At 36.4% G+C, this 14661-nt stretch overlaps 2 protein-coding genes across 3 annotated transcripts; both read right to left on the bottom strand.

The window, feature by feature from the left end:
• Positions 1-1118: 1118 nt before the first annotated feature.
• Positions 1119-8823, bottom strand: LOC134814699 (von Willebrand factor A domain-containing protein DDB_G0292740-like). 2 transcript variants are annotated; one of them, XR_010160189.1, is made up of 20 exons: positions 8661-8823; positions 8327-8459; positions 7626-7765; positions 7156-7317; positions 6743-6882; positions 6507-6597; positions 6256-6362; positions 5922-6118; positions 5476-5588; positions 5239-5364; positions 4859-4992; positions 4229-4380; positions 3957-4057; positions 3595-3703; positions 3303-3401; positions 2848-3117; positions 2743-2804; positions 2403-2537; positions 2129-2263; positions 1119-1841 (listed from the first exon to the last, which is right to left on the bottom strand). XR_010160189.1 is itself a non-coding variant. In XM_063822879.1 (19 exons), exons 1-19 carry the CDS (start codon positions 8772-8774, stop codon positions 1741-1743), a joined length of 2664 nt encoding a protein of 887 aa, XP_063678949.1. In that variant the 5' UTR covers positions 8775-8823; the 3' UTR covers positions 1119-1740. The 2 variants fall into 2 exon arrangements, 1 of the variants encoding a protein (XP_063678949.1); XM_063822879.1 differs by having other exon boundaries at positions 2743-3117.
• Positions 8824-11276: 2453 nt separating this feature from the next.
• Positions 11277-13082, bottom strand: LOC134815427 (uncharacterized). Its single transcript, XM_063823961.1, has 4 exons — positions 12873-13082; positions 12352-12402; positions 12067-12113; positions 11277-11682 (listed from the first exon to the last, which is right to left on the bottom strand). The coding sequence occupies exons 1-4, from the start codon at positions 13080-13082 to the stop codon at positions 11643-11645; spliced, it is 348 nt and encodes a 115-aa protein (XP_063680031.1). The 3' UTR covers positions 11277-11642.
• Positions 13083-14661: the final 1579 nt, after the last annotated feature.

Below are 14661 nucleotides of genomic sequence, written 5' to 3' on the forward strand. Positions count from 1 at the left end.
GTAAACAAACAAAATCCCGATTTTTACTATAGAGGTTTTACTATAAAGCTATAAGTTTTAATACTTTCAACACTACTATATAACAAAAAATTTGAGCATGAATAAGAAGTTGTTACTTTGAAACGTCGTTTATCCTAACAGTGCAATATTATTTGTCGTAAATCAGAATAATCAGAAACTATTTGGAAAACCCAAAAACTGTCTATATAAGTACAGAGGTTACTTATATAAAGTTGCTGAAATAACTCGCGGCACATTCCTGCAGGTTTCGTTCATGACCCTGGGCGTCTGGCTGGTTACCGCCTCAACTATCTGGCACAACTGGAACGGGGCACATGCTCACGAGTAGCAGGGGTGGAAACTTTGTTCCCGCTTTTTTGTGATTTGTGACGTCACGATATCTGATGATGACGTCATAATCATATGTGACGTCAGAAGTTGACCCCACTGGGTATACATACACATAAATAATTGGAGGTGTGTCGTGTTAGCATGATTTGTGTCACGAGAATAGTTGCTTGTAGTCTGTAGACGTGATCGAAGAGAGATGAAGAGAAGTGAAGAACAGTCAGAATTACTGACCTTTTCAGTGATAAATGAAAGCCGGTCTCACTCGCATCTTGTTGATCACATCTCCAAAAACATAGAGCATATAAACTCCGATGAAAGAAATTGGCAACTCTTCAGAAACATGATAGGAATTTCGTCAGTGTTAAAGATCGAACACAGTTTCGAAATCAATCAGAATCTTAACTCACCATTTTGTATTTTGGCACGTCAAACGTGGAACCAATAATTCGATAATTTCAAACCGTTTCAGAGCGTACGTATTATATTAGGAATTGAGCTTATTGTATCCAACTTTTACAGTTTAATCTGATTTTTAGTCTTGAATTTCTCTTTTGAATAGCTTTTAATTCAGTATAAGCAATAAGGGGTCGTTCACATATTACGTTATCAGCCGAGGAGAAGGGGGTTTCTGCTAATGTAATTTTGACACAATAGCTGTGTAAATGTGATTATATTAGGGGGGCCGGGGGTAAACCTTTTTCAAAAAGTGATTTAACGAAATAATATGTGAACGAACCCTAACGGATAAATTGAGTGAAACAAATCTACTATTCGGAAATAAATTTCTAATTCAAAGAACATTCTCAAACGAAATCAACAATAATCGTAACAAACAAGTACAATTAATAATAACACTTGGATGACGCCACTTCGACGCGCCGCGCAAACTATCATTCTTGCTTCGCAACGATCTGGAAGGGTTGACATCGTCAATCAAGTACAACACAGCCATTTAACTACAGCATAATCTGTATACTTTTATAACGTTAACCTCTAGAACTAAATTACAATATGTTTCTGTCAATTAATTAATATATATAACATATAAGTCTAATCTTATAAGTCTAAACAAACAACTTATTGTAAGAAATTTACAATTAAAAACAAGCAAAAGTAACGTAAACAATATTCAAAACTATTACTTCAACATTGAAACAAAAGAAAATCGTAATATAAACATCCCAAACTAATTGTGGGAATATGGCGATGAAAAGTTCAAGCTACAATGATAGTCCGTCTTAAAACTACATAAATTCAATTTATAAATGAACCTATTAAAAAATGTGATCCGATCATAGCAAAGGTTTCATCGATTGTGTTTGACAACGCTATGAACACCATGTTATACACATATCTTCAGTGAATAAACTTTAGAAGCTATTTCTTTCTTTACTTTCTCTGCTTGTACCCTTTGAAGAGAACGCTGCTACGACCTTGCTTAACAAATCTATCCATAAATCTCTGAACTTCAAACTCCAATTTAGAAAGGTCTGAAATGTTGTAATTGTATGTTAAAGAACATTTTGAAATGTTACATATAATCGCGATTAACGTTACGCCACATGTTGCGTATGAGGCGTAATTTAAATCACTAGGTTAAGCAGATCCCTTAAAAACACGAACATTTTGTTAATTGATTAACCAACAGGTGAGAAATTATCAATTAATTAATTAACAATTAGTCCATACTAATCGTAGTAGTAGTAGTATTAGTAGTAGTAGTAGTAGTCAAATAATTAATAAACCCGCCAATCATTTGATTCTAGTTAAAACTGACCAGTTTCCCCAATGTTAGCTGCGATAAACCCGTCTGCTTTCTCCCCGATCCGACTCCAAGAGCTCTTCCTACTGGCCATGGCAGACCGAAGATAAATCACTACGATCAGAGTCAATAGAAGCTCTTTACTTATACCTGGCATTTATTTAGTGGTTAATTAAATATTTGTAACTAAATAATGACAATAAACGCTGCTACGAATGCCGATCAATTATTAATGAACGAGGCTAAGTCAGAGATGGCTCAAACGGCCACCTTCTCAATAACATTGTACCCAGTTGTGTAGAGCCTGTATCCACATCTGCATCTTTCATGTTGAGGTCTTTAACAAAAGCAGGCCCAAAGGAGAAGGAACCGTCTGTTTTTTGTAGGACAGTGAATCCCATCAGCATCTCATCTCTCACTTTGCCTGGGAATAAAATGAGTAAATATAAAGACTCGTCGCCAACCTAGAAAGCGGACACCTGCTTCCGCTTATACACATTACACACGTACATTTACAATATCGTTATTATAATCAATAGGTTCGATATTCGTTGCAACGTTCATTTTATTTTTATCGCCGATGGACGAGTTAGAAACAACTAAACATGTCACCTGACCGTCTTACACACCTATGTTAGCTGGTGGAACGTAAATCAGACTCGCGTCTGCGTCGTCTTCTTCAGAAGAGGGGCTTGAACCACCAGAGATCCGCGCACAATTAGCCAGCGGTGCACCGCTTGCAGCACTCTGATTAGCAGCATGTGGTGCAGCACTCTGAGTCATAAATCGAGTTAACATTTTAGTCTTCTGACTTCTTTGGGGTGCAGATGATGGGGAGCTCATCATCTTGCTCTTGGCCCATCGGGTGTTGGAAACTTGGGACCTGTTCTGTGGGGCATCAAACGAAGGTGCAGACCCAACACTTCGTTTAAATTGTTTGTTTCCTTTTACACCGCCAAACGATCCCCCCTTTTTCTTGTAGCCCAAGTTAGGGGACGACTTCACTGAAAAAAGAGACAAATTGAATATTTATAATTTATTTCAAATTGCAGATTTGCATATATATAGGCTGGTTGATTACAAGCAAACATGCTATCTGACCAAAGTAAGTTCTTCGCTAATATTACCAAATGCTATCAATCAAAACTAAAGAAAATGTCTCTGCCGTTAAAATGACAAATACACCAACCCATTCCCGGAGGTGCGGCCATGAAGCTGGCTTCCCCTAAAGATGAACCACTCGCTTCATCTGCCACTGGTGCTCGTTTAGCAGCGGTTCCAAACTGACCTGATGATATGTTAGAAAAACATTAAAAATACCAATGAGATGCGTAGACAGGCCGAACTTCGAATAGGGCCAGGTTTGATGGCCCCAGAATAAAGAAGAAACAAATATGTCGTGGGTGCCATACTTAAAACTACTAAATAGAGATACATCGAGGTACCCATTACCCAAACACACAGCACACTCTTATACTAACCAGTGGAGACACTGGAGCACCACTTATTGGTGATGTTATAGTTGGTTCCCAGGTTCGTCATTCTAGTCTGCACGTGCGCGTCGTTTGACATTGAATCGTCCTCCTCTAACTGTGGGCATGTGCAAATAATAACGAAATGAAAAATACAGTGGCATTGCACGCCGCAGTCCGCACGGATTATATTTTGGGAGTGTGATCCAAATCATCTTAAACTACTATACACAATACAGCGAATAATAATCCCGTCCAAATTTGGAACAGTCAAGAAGAATTCCGGACTTTAACAATTAATTTCCAGTTAAACTGGTTCCTGTCTGTAAATCAACCCAGAATAACAAACAAAATTCAGGGTTTAACCGTACCATTTTGACCATCCTTCTGGCCATGAGTTTGTGGAGTAATTCGCTCTTCATAACTTTAGTAGTGTCGAGGTTGACCACAAGCATAACATCCCCATTTGGACCTGTGGTATCAATATTGTTCAATATTTGTGGACTTCAATGAAAAATATCTATAGTCTCACTGCTGTACTGTCTGTACATAAGTCGCAGCGGCCAAAGAATACCAAGCTGACAACGAAACCAAAAAGTCAAATACCAAGTGGAAAAATCAAAATAATAACAATAACTCTGACCAGTTCCAGATATGCGGAGGCCCACAGGCAGGTTTCCAAACTCCAAACTCTGATATACGATAGACAGCTGAGATGAAAAGCCGTGAGGAATGGGATTGGGGGCGGATTTCTCCCCTAGTCTCATCACTGTTCCTACGTCTGGATTTCCTGTCCTGTGGAGAACGTAAGGTTTACCTTTGAATAAGCCTTTACAAAGAATAAAGATAGAGTTAAATGAAGTGTACACCTGTCCATAGTTATAGCTGGTGTAAGACGCATTGGCGGCACACTTACTTGTTGTTTTCGGTAAAAAATCGCCACTAGGCAATAAATACTACTACATACGTAAACCAATCGATACAGACGCTGAAGAATCGTAAGATAACATTAACCTTCCCGTTAGGAGAAGCCCATAATTAACGAACTAGCAAGTAAATATACTCACATCACTTTATTGAATCATAAGCATTTGTTACATAAGAACTTACCGGATTGCCTTTTTCATTACTATACTGGACGAAAAACTAAAAAACAATAATTGGGTATCCGAACCGGATTTCCCCGCAAAAATGCCCAACACCGAACCGGACCGGATTTCCAATCGGTCCCCAACCGTCAACTCTAAGCTACCCTGAATTAAATAGTTCTCACTTGAAGATAGAAAGAATGCTCTTCTGAGGTTTCATGTCAGATAACCAATCGAAGGTAATGTTGGACAGACCAGGAAGGAGAGACCGACTCAGTAAATCTAGAACTTTGTCTTTCAAATCTTCAGCTAAGGTGACCTGGCACAAGCATTAATCAATCTGCCGTGCTTTTAAGAAATGTTTTGGGAAATTTAAAATCAAAGAGAAAAAGAGGCTTGGGTAACGAATTATTTTGAATACCTAATGACAATCACTACTTGACGAATTTCAAGTTGATTTGTTTAGCCGTGATATAACCAGTGTGGACCCAAAACTAATCAAAATGCCATATCAATCCTTATCAAGATAATCAAGTGCGAAGACAAGTAATTTGAAGAAACTTACAAATAGTGCAACACCTTTACCAGCTCGAGCCAAACCGTTAACCAGTTCTCTAGAGGCCCCCTCTCCGATACCCAAAGTGAACACTCTCCCTTCCTTTTTGTACTTTCCAACCATCTCCACCGACTCCTGTCATAAATAAAGTTGAAACTACTTCATACATATACGTATATTTCTACATTTCGTCGCAAAACTATTTTGTAATCAGTTTATTAATTAAGCTGAAAAAGTTGATCTTACCGATGGTCTTGACACATGACCATCAGTTAGAACGAATATCTGTCGCTCACATCCGTCCCCAACTTTCTGTTTGAAGATCGTTTCCAACGGCTCATAAACCCTTGTGCCTCCACCTAAAATAGGGTCGTAGAGTAATGAGTATATCCAAAACTAATTATTCTGGTGTCATTTTATAACCGTTAATTTCGTCATCCTCAAATACGGTCAAACGCGATAAACAATAAGTATTAAGTACCTAGGCAACCTCAACAACTCTGGATAAGGTTTGATATACAATATATACATTGCAATAGATCACTATTTACTATTTACTGGGGGTTTAAACCACATTTTCTCTCATCCCCATCCCCAAATCCAAATTTGTCGTTATTTTTGAGGCGAGATAGTATCTGACGGTCATGAGGAGAAAGATACATGATAACAGGTAACCACCCACAATATTTTACCTGCTCTCATGTTATCAGTGTAAGCTCGAGCGTCCGCCAGAGTTTTGTCGTTGTACGGCTGAACTGACTCAAACAAGAAATCGAAACTAGCGTTGAAGCTGCAGATGTTAAACATGCAGTCTGAAGGAAGGGAGGCTAGGAAGATGTGGAGGGCTTCCTTCGCTTTCTCGATACTCCGCCCCATCATCGAACCTGATCTGATATACATGAGATCAATACACTGCGATGTATTTTAGACCGTGATCTACCACGAAAATTCGTAGATCTATAGTAGTATTCAAGACACATATATTTGCTAACAGTAAAAAAAGAAGTTCAGTTTCGTAAAACAAACCGGTCAACAAGGAAGATCATCTCAGACTGATAGTCGACAGCAGGGAACTCAGGAACCAGTGTCACCATAGCTGCAACCTCACCCTTACTCGTCTCCTCAATCAATATCTGGGATGAATAGCGCACATGATATGATAATACATTTCTCGACAGCAAACACTGATATATGATAACCTATACGGTAATGGAACACTCGCAGATACGACTTATCAGTCAGATCTATCTTTAAATTTATCCTGTTAAAACTCTTACCCGGGCACCGAAAGATTTCCCTGTCACAGTGCTTACAAATACTATCTGTTCCTCTTCAAAGGCTGTGCGCTCCAGAGTCAAAGAGCCCGTGCTGAATACAGTTAATTGAAAGGGTCTTATTACTCATTGAATAAAGGTTATTTAAGGGTACTCTCTTCAATTGATAGAAGCAAATGTAAAGACGGACAAGACAGTGAGAATTCGCAATTAACAGACTCAGAGACTCAGAAACATACCTGAAATAAAAACCATCCTCGTCCACAGCGTCTCCGGCGACAAATTCTATTTCATGCGGGTCAGCTTCTGTATTAAATGCTACAGTTTGGCGAACTTTCATTGTTATCTCCACATCTAACGCTTTATCCAGGTCTACCAACTAAATTGGAAGTTATCGTCACAATTAAAGTGCGGCTATACCAAAAGCGAAAGTAACTCATATTGGAATCGAACCTACTAGCATGCATGCATGCCGGCCGTATTATTGGCGCGCCGCACACTCTACAATTAAAATATAATTCTTGCGCGTTACAAATATGCCGAAATATCTCACCTCTCAAAAGCGGAAGCAAATTGTTAATCGCTGTTGAATGGCTCTTCACTCCTAAACATTTAACAGTTTTGCATGTTAACATCATGAAAACCAACATACCTGATCAGCAGCTGTCTTCTCAGCACAATCATTGGGCGGACTAGAATACTGTGGAGCAACTGTATTTGGTATGCTGAGCTTCACCGCGCTATTCTCTATTGGTAGCTCGCAAACGTATTTCAACTCAATAACCGTGATACTGTTCGGCGCAAGTTCCCCCAACTGAGGTTTCATTCAGTAAATTTCTAAAATGAAATAAAGACGATCAATAAGCACTTGCATGTCAGCATGATTTAACTAGACTAAAGAAAATTGAATCGCGGACCCGTTAAAATGCACTATAATTATATAATTCTTAATTGTATCAAAGTTACAACACTATTTATTATACATTCTATAATAAGACTCATATGACAGGTCTTGTCGCAGCTAGTTGAGTTCACTTGTTCCATATATATATCATGTGTACCAGAAACCTTTTGATCGAATATAAATAGATAAAAGTAAGTTGGATGACTGAAAATACTCACAGCTAATTGGTAAAGATCAGGTTTAAACTCTGTCAAAAGAAAAGCAGTTCTGTTGTCCCCCATAGCCAGATCATCTTCATCAATATCTGAAGCTGTCGCATTATCACCCTTCTTTTTCACTTTTCCCTCAATCAAAACCCCTGAGATAAATATTAGCCACTTAAAGGAAAGGTTTTGTGACTAATCAATGATAGATATTATCCAGTTATAGATTGCCACGCAAATCTTCTAAAGAGAGTGATCCTAATATATTTGTTAATAAAACACCGATGAGCTAGATTAAACGTACAATACACAGTCTAAATGTAGTAGACGATGTACAATACACAGTGCAAATGTATTAGACGATTTACAATACACAGTCTAAATGTAGAAGACGATGTACAATACACAGTGCCAATGTATTAGACGATTTACAATACACAGTCTAAATGTAGAAGACGATATACAATACACAGTGCAAATGTATTAAACGATGTACAATACACAGTGCAAATGTATTAAACGATGTACAATACACAGTGCAAATGTATTAAACGATGTACAATACACAGTGCAAATGTATTAAACGATGTACAATACACCGTCTAAATGTATTAGACGATGTACAATACACCGTCTAAATGTATTAGACGATGTACAATACATAGTGCAAATGTATAAGACGATGTACAATACACAGTGCAAATGTATTCACATACCGTTACTCTCAGCAGTGAAATAATGTACAGCACCGCCTTCTTGTATAGGGAAAATGTAAGTAGCTTCCAGTGTATCATCCATCAAGTTCACATAGCTCTGTTTTATAGTGTAGTGTCCAATATGGTTTATAACCTGAGGTAAAATGTAGAGTTAGCAAAGTTTTAGAGGTTGTAGAAAATGATGAAATTATTTAGCTGAATCCTGCGAAGAGCAGATTTCAGCACAATATTTAAAACTGTTAGGTTTTTACAATAAGTACAGAATCTAAGATTGAGTAGAAAATGTAAATAAGGAAACTTTACCAACGAAAAGGCTATTATGATATGAACATACCTCGACGAAAACTTGGCATTTCTCGAGATAAAGAGGAAGACAAAAGCCATCATGAATGGAGACTAACCCACATTCAACATCGTCAAATGTAGTGTAGGTATTCTTGAACGGCATACCTACCTAAACGATCATTTTGTGCATAAAACTAGCTGAAAAGTGTGGACAAGAGAATATATCATCATTACGACCACCCACGTGCAAATTACGTAAAATGCAAAAGATTGCATAGTAAGGGCCATAGTAACCAATGTCATGGTAACGAGGATTGTTACACGCACGTGCACGTGCAAAGATTTGCGAGCGCCATTTTGATCGGTTTTGTGGTAATTACATTGTGTTTAATGTGTTTTACATTTAATTCGGCTGTATCTTCGGTTGTGACGGATATTTTTTGATGCGATAAAAACTGACTACCAAAGATAGATAAAAATAATATTACCTTCTTCCCTGTGACCACGGGCTTTCCACGTGCAAATCAGACGAGAAATAGGAAGTTAGGTAAAAACCAAAAGGTTACATAGCAACGGTGTGTAACATAGCAGCGGCTGGAATACTTGACTCTATTCATCTTACCAGGGAGAAGAACATTTCTTATAAACCATGAGGAGATAATTACAAAGAAAAGTTTAATGTGGGAGCAAGCAAGAAATGGTATAAGATAACGTGGGCTGTCAAGGAGTAGAGAGGAATGAATATTAGAATCTAGGGGGAATACGGTGTTCATGGACCTAGTCGTGGAGAGAAGAATTGGGAGAAAGTAAGTCATGATGAGAGAATAGAAGAGAAACATATGATTATGATAATTGTAGTTGATGTGTGGGGTGCATGGAGAGTGGAGGCTTAAGGGGGCATACACCAAAACAGTGGTTTGTGCCGTCCAGACCAAATGACCTCATAGGCAGTTCAGTGACCTTCTAGCGCACCGTTTCCACACCAAAAAAAATTATTTTGAGAATACCCATTTTTGTAATCGAGCATTTCCTGGTTGAGAGTGCAATTTTCGGAAAAAATTATTTTGCGGTTGAGACGCTATAAGTTAATCATTTCTTGCGGTATCGGGTTGAAATTTTGCTCGCCGTTTATTCACATCTATTTCAAGGTATGTGTAAAATCTTGATATCGTATCTAAAAAGGCTGGTGTGTTATGAATTTTTAAAGTCAAAAAGCTAAAATTGTCCTTTTCAGGCCTATTTTAACAAAAAGACAGTCAGGGAAGATCGGATTGATTTGATGCTTGACATCAAATTGTTCTCTGAATTCTGGCGCAGTTTTTGATGCCCTCAAAAATGTTTTTACTCATTCAGCTTCAGATCTATTGGACCTCAAAGCCAAACAACAAATTTAGGCACATTTTTTGTTTTTAATATTTACTGATTTTTCTAAAATTTTGATAGGAATGTGCTAGTGACTTTTTGAAGGGTGCAAAATAACCGCAACTAGCACATTTATGTATGAGTTATGAACAACAAAACACCCTAAAATGCTTCCCTTTGAAGTTATGGGAGAAAATGGGATTTTTTGGCTTTGCAGATAAAAAATCACATTTTCTCCAATAACTTCAAAGGGAAGCATTTAAGGGTGTTTTGTTGTTCATAACTCATATATAAATGTGCTAGTTGCGGTTATTTTGCACCCTTCAAAAAGTCACTAGCACATTCCTATCAAAATTTTAGAAAAATCAGTAAATATTAAAAACGAAAAATGTGCCTAAATTTGTTGTTTGGCTTTGAGGTCCAATAGATCTGAAGCTGAATGAGTAAAAACATTTTTGAGGGCATCAAAAACTGCGCCAGAATTCAGAGAACAATTTGATGTCAAGCATCAAATCAATCTGATCTTCCCTGACTGTCTTTTTGTTAAAATAAGCCTGAAAAGGACAATTTTAGCTTTTTGACTTTAAAAATTCATAACACACCAGCCTTTTTAGATACGATATCAAGATTTTACACACACCTTGAAATAGATGTGAATAAACGGCGAGCAAAATTTCAACCCGATACCGCAAGAAATGATTAACTTATAGCGTCTCAACCGCAAAATAATTTTTTCCGAAAATTGCACTCTCAACCAGGAAATGCTCGATTACAAAAATGGGTATTCTCAAAATAATTTTTTTTGGTGTGGAAACGGTGCGCTAGAAGGTCATTGAACTGCCTATGAGGTCATTTGGTCTGGACAGATTTGGTGTATGCCCCCTTAAATGTGTAAATTTTGTTAGGTATAAACGTGTTGATATGTATATGTGCATTTCTTGACTGTGTACGAGACAACCCATTCGGACAACCCTCCAGTCGCCGGATACAGCAGCAGTTGGTCAAACTCACTGGTTGACTACTCGCCATCCAGATGGTCAGATATCTGATAACCCTTCCGGCTCCACAGATGAACTCAACGAAGTAACGAAGTAAGTAATTATCATGATCACGAATGTACTGTCAGAAACGTCAAAATAAAACATGATGACAATTAAATTTCTACACACTTGCAATGAGCACACAAATAATGATTATACACAAATTTTGTTGTAAATATTTACACTGCTGTTTTGATAGTAACTATGATATATATATATGATATATACATATGATATATATATATGATATATACAAACAAACAATCGTTTACTAAATTATTATGAGATAACCTGCATTCTATTATTGTCTGAAAAACTCTGATCGCACTGATTAATTAAAACTATGCATGCAATTAGAGCGGAAATTACAGGAAATACGCATTTTTCCATAAAATACGCCTCTGATTATGCAAATTACAAATTGGTTTATTAAAATCTGGAAGATAATATAAAAAATCTGTTTAAAGCTTGTATATTGTTTATTATATTACATATTTACATGATTCTGAAATCATATTATATATGATTATATAAGTTTGTACAAATATTATATACAAACTTTTTAAAAGCCAAATAATTTAATTAAAGTTAGATGCCCATACGAGTACACGGTTGTGTAATTCAAATTCTCATTCTGTGTTGTTGTTATCAAACTTCTTGAGACGGGCTCTGAAAGAAAGAAGCAAGTATTACTTCTGCTAATTTTTTCAATATCCGTCACATATTTATGTAAGATCGAATACGCCGTAACGAAGTTTTACAAAAATAGAAAATTACGCAGACACAACCTTTAGTACCAATCATAACGGTGAACGGAAGTTATGATAAAAATTCAGACACACAGTTACAAAAATTTGCAAACAAATTATCTCAAAACTCAAAACTCAATACTAGAATTTAGGAAAGTGCGGTTTTCACCGGCGTGACAATATATATATAAGAAACATGAGGTCATGATAAGAAGTGAGGTCATGATAAGAAGAAGTGACTTCATGCTTGGTAGTGGTGATGTAATACGTGTTGGAATATTGATATAATTTATAAATTACTTACTGTCGTAACTCCTCCATTGTTTTGGGCTTACTTTGGTTAAAACCTTGCTGAAATAATGACAAAGGTTACCAGTAGCAACCCAATGATTTAAGAAACACCGGTTTAAAATAAAACACATACAAATCTTGACATTTGACTGTCAAATGACTTATAATTTGACTGTCAAATGACTTATAAATATATATTATGGACTTCTTGGAGACATTTTCTAACATGACGGTCCGTGACAAAGCAGCATTATTAAACAAGATGACCAGCTACTCTCTATCAATATTAACAACCTACCAGAACCCTGGGAGTTGAGTTTCTGTTGTACCTCCTCTGATCTGATAGTATCTGTAAAGTTAGGGTGAGGTTAAAGCTTTTGATACTTGATAAGGTGAATGAGAAAAAAAAACGTTCACGATTAAAGTATGGAACGTGATGTATTGATTGCTCAAAGTGAACACAACATACTATCGCTGTTAAACTTTTGTGCCGGTTGAACAATGATTATAGCGGCATATAAATTATAAATTAACGAGAGAGACACCATTCACTCCAGTTGTATTCAAGAGCTACTCATAATTTCAAACTTTAAACGATAAACACAGCAATAGATAGCAAATTAATAGAACTTTCAGCAGAGCAGACATACACAATCAATTAAAGCACGGCTTCTAAAATGGTTGCTCCGAATGCCCTGAAGTGTTCTTAAATAAGGGAGTAACACAACATGTTGTGTAAGAATGTCATGTTTACATCCATATGATATACCATGTGATATAGCTATACTTGATCACAGAACGATTAGCAAATCAACTAACCTGCGTACGGGCATGCCTCAAGCTGGTATTTCCAGTATTTCCAGTATTCCCAGTATTCCGAGCTCGATTATTAGGGGGGATTCTTGGGAGTTTAGAGGTACTTCTAGCTGGTGTGATAGTAGGTCCAGCATTAGGGGAACATCTAGGGAGTTTAGAGGTAGCTCTTGCTGCGGGGGCTTTAGTAGCAAACAATCTTCCTCTGCCAGACATAGCTGCTGAATGATGATGAAAAGCTTATAATTTGGAGATATAAAATGATAATAACATTAAATAAAAATAGATCAAAATGTTGCATAGGCTCTACTATACATTCAAATGATCTCAAGTTCTATGCGGAGTGATGAAGACATTCATGTACACTTTTCAATACCATATCAGAGTTTAACACAAACATATAGTAGTGGCTGTAGTGAAGGTGAATAAGGGAGCAAAAGCAAAAGCAAAAGCAGTCTATAATAGTGGTATCTCCCTTCCCACAGGATCTGGATAACGAGGGTTAAAAGTATCTGGGAATACTAGAAGCCAATGATAGTATCATATAAAGAGATGATAGTATTAGTTGCAAAGGAGTATATTATCGTTATATTCAAGAGGTCGGATATCTGAGCAATGAGAAAATAGAAGCATTGGAACATTGAAACAGTTCATTTTTGCAGATAAATACATCTTCATTATATAATATTTCTCTCATGTTCAAGTTCTATATTATTTTCGCTAAATAATATACAGATCTGACTAGCAAATTACTTCTCAAGGTCAACAAGCAGAACAGTAGTGGTCTACAGGTTTCTAACTTCAATAAAACACAAGTTTTTTGATTAAATATAATCATTAATCCGTAATAATTCTATACCAATTTCTACAAAAATAGCTTGAATCTTAAATATGCTCTTAAACATGCTTGCACAATGCACACCAGCCATAATGTTGATAGACTGATTGTTAAGAGGAACTTGCTATTCATTGCACTATACCTGTTTTAGACATAGTGAGTGTTCTATAATCACGTAACATGCTCTGAACAGAGTTATAGGAAATAATATGTGATATAATAGTTTATTAATAGATTGGCACTTGAATAATTCGTCTGATTGTTCAACCTTGAAGAATGGAAGATAGCTGGGAGGGGGCTTGTAATTAATAATCATGGTGATTAGCCCTGATTAGCCCTAATATTCAACACTTGGACTCAAATTGATCATTAATTCTAAACTTACAGTAACGGCTAAAGTGATAATCTACACTACAGTTTTCGAATAAAAACATGACGTAAATTAAAAAGTTAAAAGCAATTGATCCAAAACTGATCCCAATTCTAAAACTCTGAAGTAAAATATCTAAAATAAAATTTACGTTTTCCATTAAAAATTCACAGATTGACAAACTTAACCGTATACAAAAAAAATGTCTACTATATATTTAAGTTCTAAATAACAGATAGTGTAAACACAACGCTGCTGTCTCATCTTTCTTTAAAAAACAGAATAATATGGCTTGCATTCTGCGCCAATTTGCTCTGACAAAATCAATATTTCTAAGATATTTTAAATCATAAATGTTATTAAGAAACAATTCTCGGTTATTTAATTCACGCTGTATTAATGAGAACAGGTTAGAAAATATATCATGGATTAAAAACATAAATAGTCACACAACAATTTATTTTTTGCCAATATTATCGTATATTATCAAGGCAAATCAAATTATCATTATTAAAATCAAATGAGCAACTCATGCAAAGGTTAATATAAATTTACTATTTAATTCACTTATTATTCAACCAGACCAG

Source organism: Bolinopsis microptera, chromosome 5 (assembly GCF_026151205.1).
Source record: "Bolinopsis microptera isolate Bmic1 chromosome 5, MBARI_Bmic_1.0, whole genome shotgun sequence".
Classification (NCBI taxonomy): domain Eukaryota; kingdom Metazoa; phylum Ctenophora; class Tentaculata; order Lobata; family Bolinopsidae; genus Bolinopsis; species Bolinopsis microptera.